This window comes from Mesoplodon densirostris, chromosome 5, assembly GCF_025265405.1.
Source record: "Mesoplodon densirostris isolate mMesDen1 chromosome 5, mMesDen1 primary haplotype, whole genome shotgun sequence".
NCBI classification, from domain to species: Eukaryota; Metazoa; Chordata; class Mammalia; order Artiodactyla; family Ziphiidae; genus Mesoplodon; species Mesoplodon densirostris.
The window spans coordinates 14,263,969-14,265,360 of NC_082665.1; the positions used below are offsets into that span (position 1 = coordinate 14,263,969).

Consider the following 1,392-nt stretch of genomic DNA (forward strand, 5'->3'; position numbering starts at 1 on the left):
TGTCCTTTTTCCTGACAGGTGTTGTCATTGTCACCTTGAAGCATATTCAAGAATGTTCCTTGTTCATTAGAAGCTCTGCTAGCTATGGGAGGGTGACTGATTAAGTTATGCCTAAAACATTAAGTATCAACAACCCAAACTCCGTGTGGGTGTGTAATCAGTCCCAGTCAGAAGGGAGAGAGTGTCATGGTGGAATGGTGACATGTTTGATGTTACTGTCAGATGGACACTCATTGTATTCAAGCAAAATGAATGAGGGATGAAGTGTGGGCTGGGATGACCAATAACTTTGAAGTTGTCAACCAACCTTCTTAATCCTGGGACTAAGTACAGCCCAGAAGCCTATGATTTAGTTACCAAGCTACTAAACTTTCTTTATGAGGATGAAGGCTTCTCAAGAGACAATTGACCTGGAGAGTCACAAGATGTTCTAAGGCAAGCCGGTGTGAGCCAAGGAAGCCAGGAAGACCAGGGTGGGAGCCCCACCCACCAGCAAGGATATATAAAAGCTCGGGAGCCTGAAGTGGCATTTACAGTTCAGGAGCTAGTTTCAGCAAGTTACTCACATCTCTCCGTTCGGCACCATGTCCTACAACTGCTCCACAAAGAAACGCTCTTCCAGGCTGATTGGAAGACAATACACTGTGCCAGTGGCCCCAGTTGCCACAGTTTCTACCCTGAATGTCGACTGCCTGAGTGGCATCGATTTGCCCAGCTCCTTCCGAACTGGCTCCTGGCTCCAGGACCACTGTCAGAAGACCTGCTGTGAGCCCACTGCTTGCCAGCCAACCTGCTACCAGCCAAATCCTTGTGTCTCCAGCCCTGTCCAGGTGACCTGCTCTAGGAAAACCACTTGTGTCTCCAATTCCTGCTCAACTCCCTGCAGCCGGCCGCTCACCTTTGTCTCCAGCGGCTCTCAGCCCCTGGGCGGCATCTCTACTGTGTGCCAACCAGTGAAAAGTGTCTCCACTGTCTGCCAGCCGGTGGGAGGAGTCTCCACCATCTGCCAACCAGCCTGCGGGGTCTACAGGAAGTACAAGCAGTCCTGTGTGTCCAGCTGCCGAAGAATTTGCTGAGTGTGCAGGGGCCCGTGAGCGAATCAAGACACCATGACCTGCCAGCTGTGTTTCCAGGATCTTCCAACAAGCTGCCTGTCCCTGAAAAACTCTTCGTTGCTGACCCCTGTTCTAACTGCCTGATTGCTGGCTGCCAGGCTTGAATAAGCTGACTTTGGCAATCTAACGTTTTTCTGGCCAGGATCAATCTTGTTTTAAGGGTTTGATCACTGGTGGCACGTATACCTCTGGATGTTTCCAGAAATTTACCACCCATGCCCCAGTCTCTAATGGTTTTGGCATTTGGTTTTGGTCTAGCTGCTTTGTCTTCTAGCTT

The 1,392-nt window shown here is 50.1% G+C and overlaps 1 protein-coding gene across 1 annotated transcript; it reads left to right on the top strand.

The window, feature by feature from the left end:
- Positions 1–584: 584 nt before the first annotated feature.
- On the top strand, positions 585–1,076 carry LOC132491116 (keratin-associated protein 11-1). The gene has a single exon (XM_060099957.1). It carries the CDS (start codon positions 585–587, stop codon positions 1,074–1,076), a length of 492 nt encoding a protein of 163 aa, XP_059955940.1.
- Positions 1,077–1,392: the final 316 nt, after the last annotated feature.

Excerpts from the sequence above, each read along its gene's own strand:
- LOC132491116 (XM_060099957.1), top strand. The coding sequence starts at position 585 with ATGTCCTACAACTGCTCCACAAAGAAACGCTCTTCCAGGCTGATTGGA.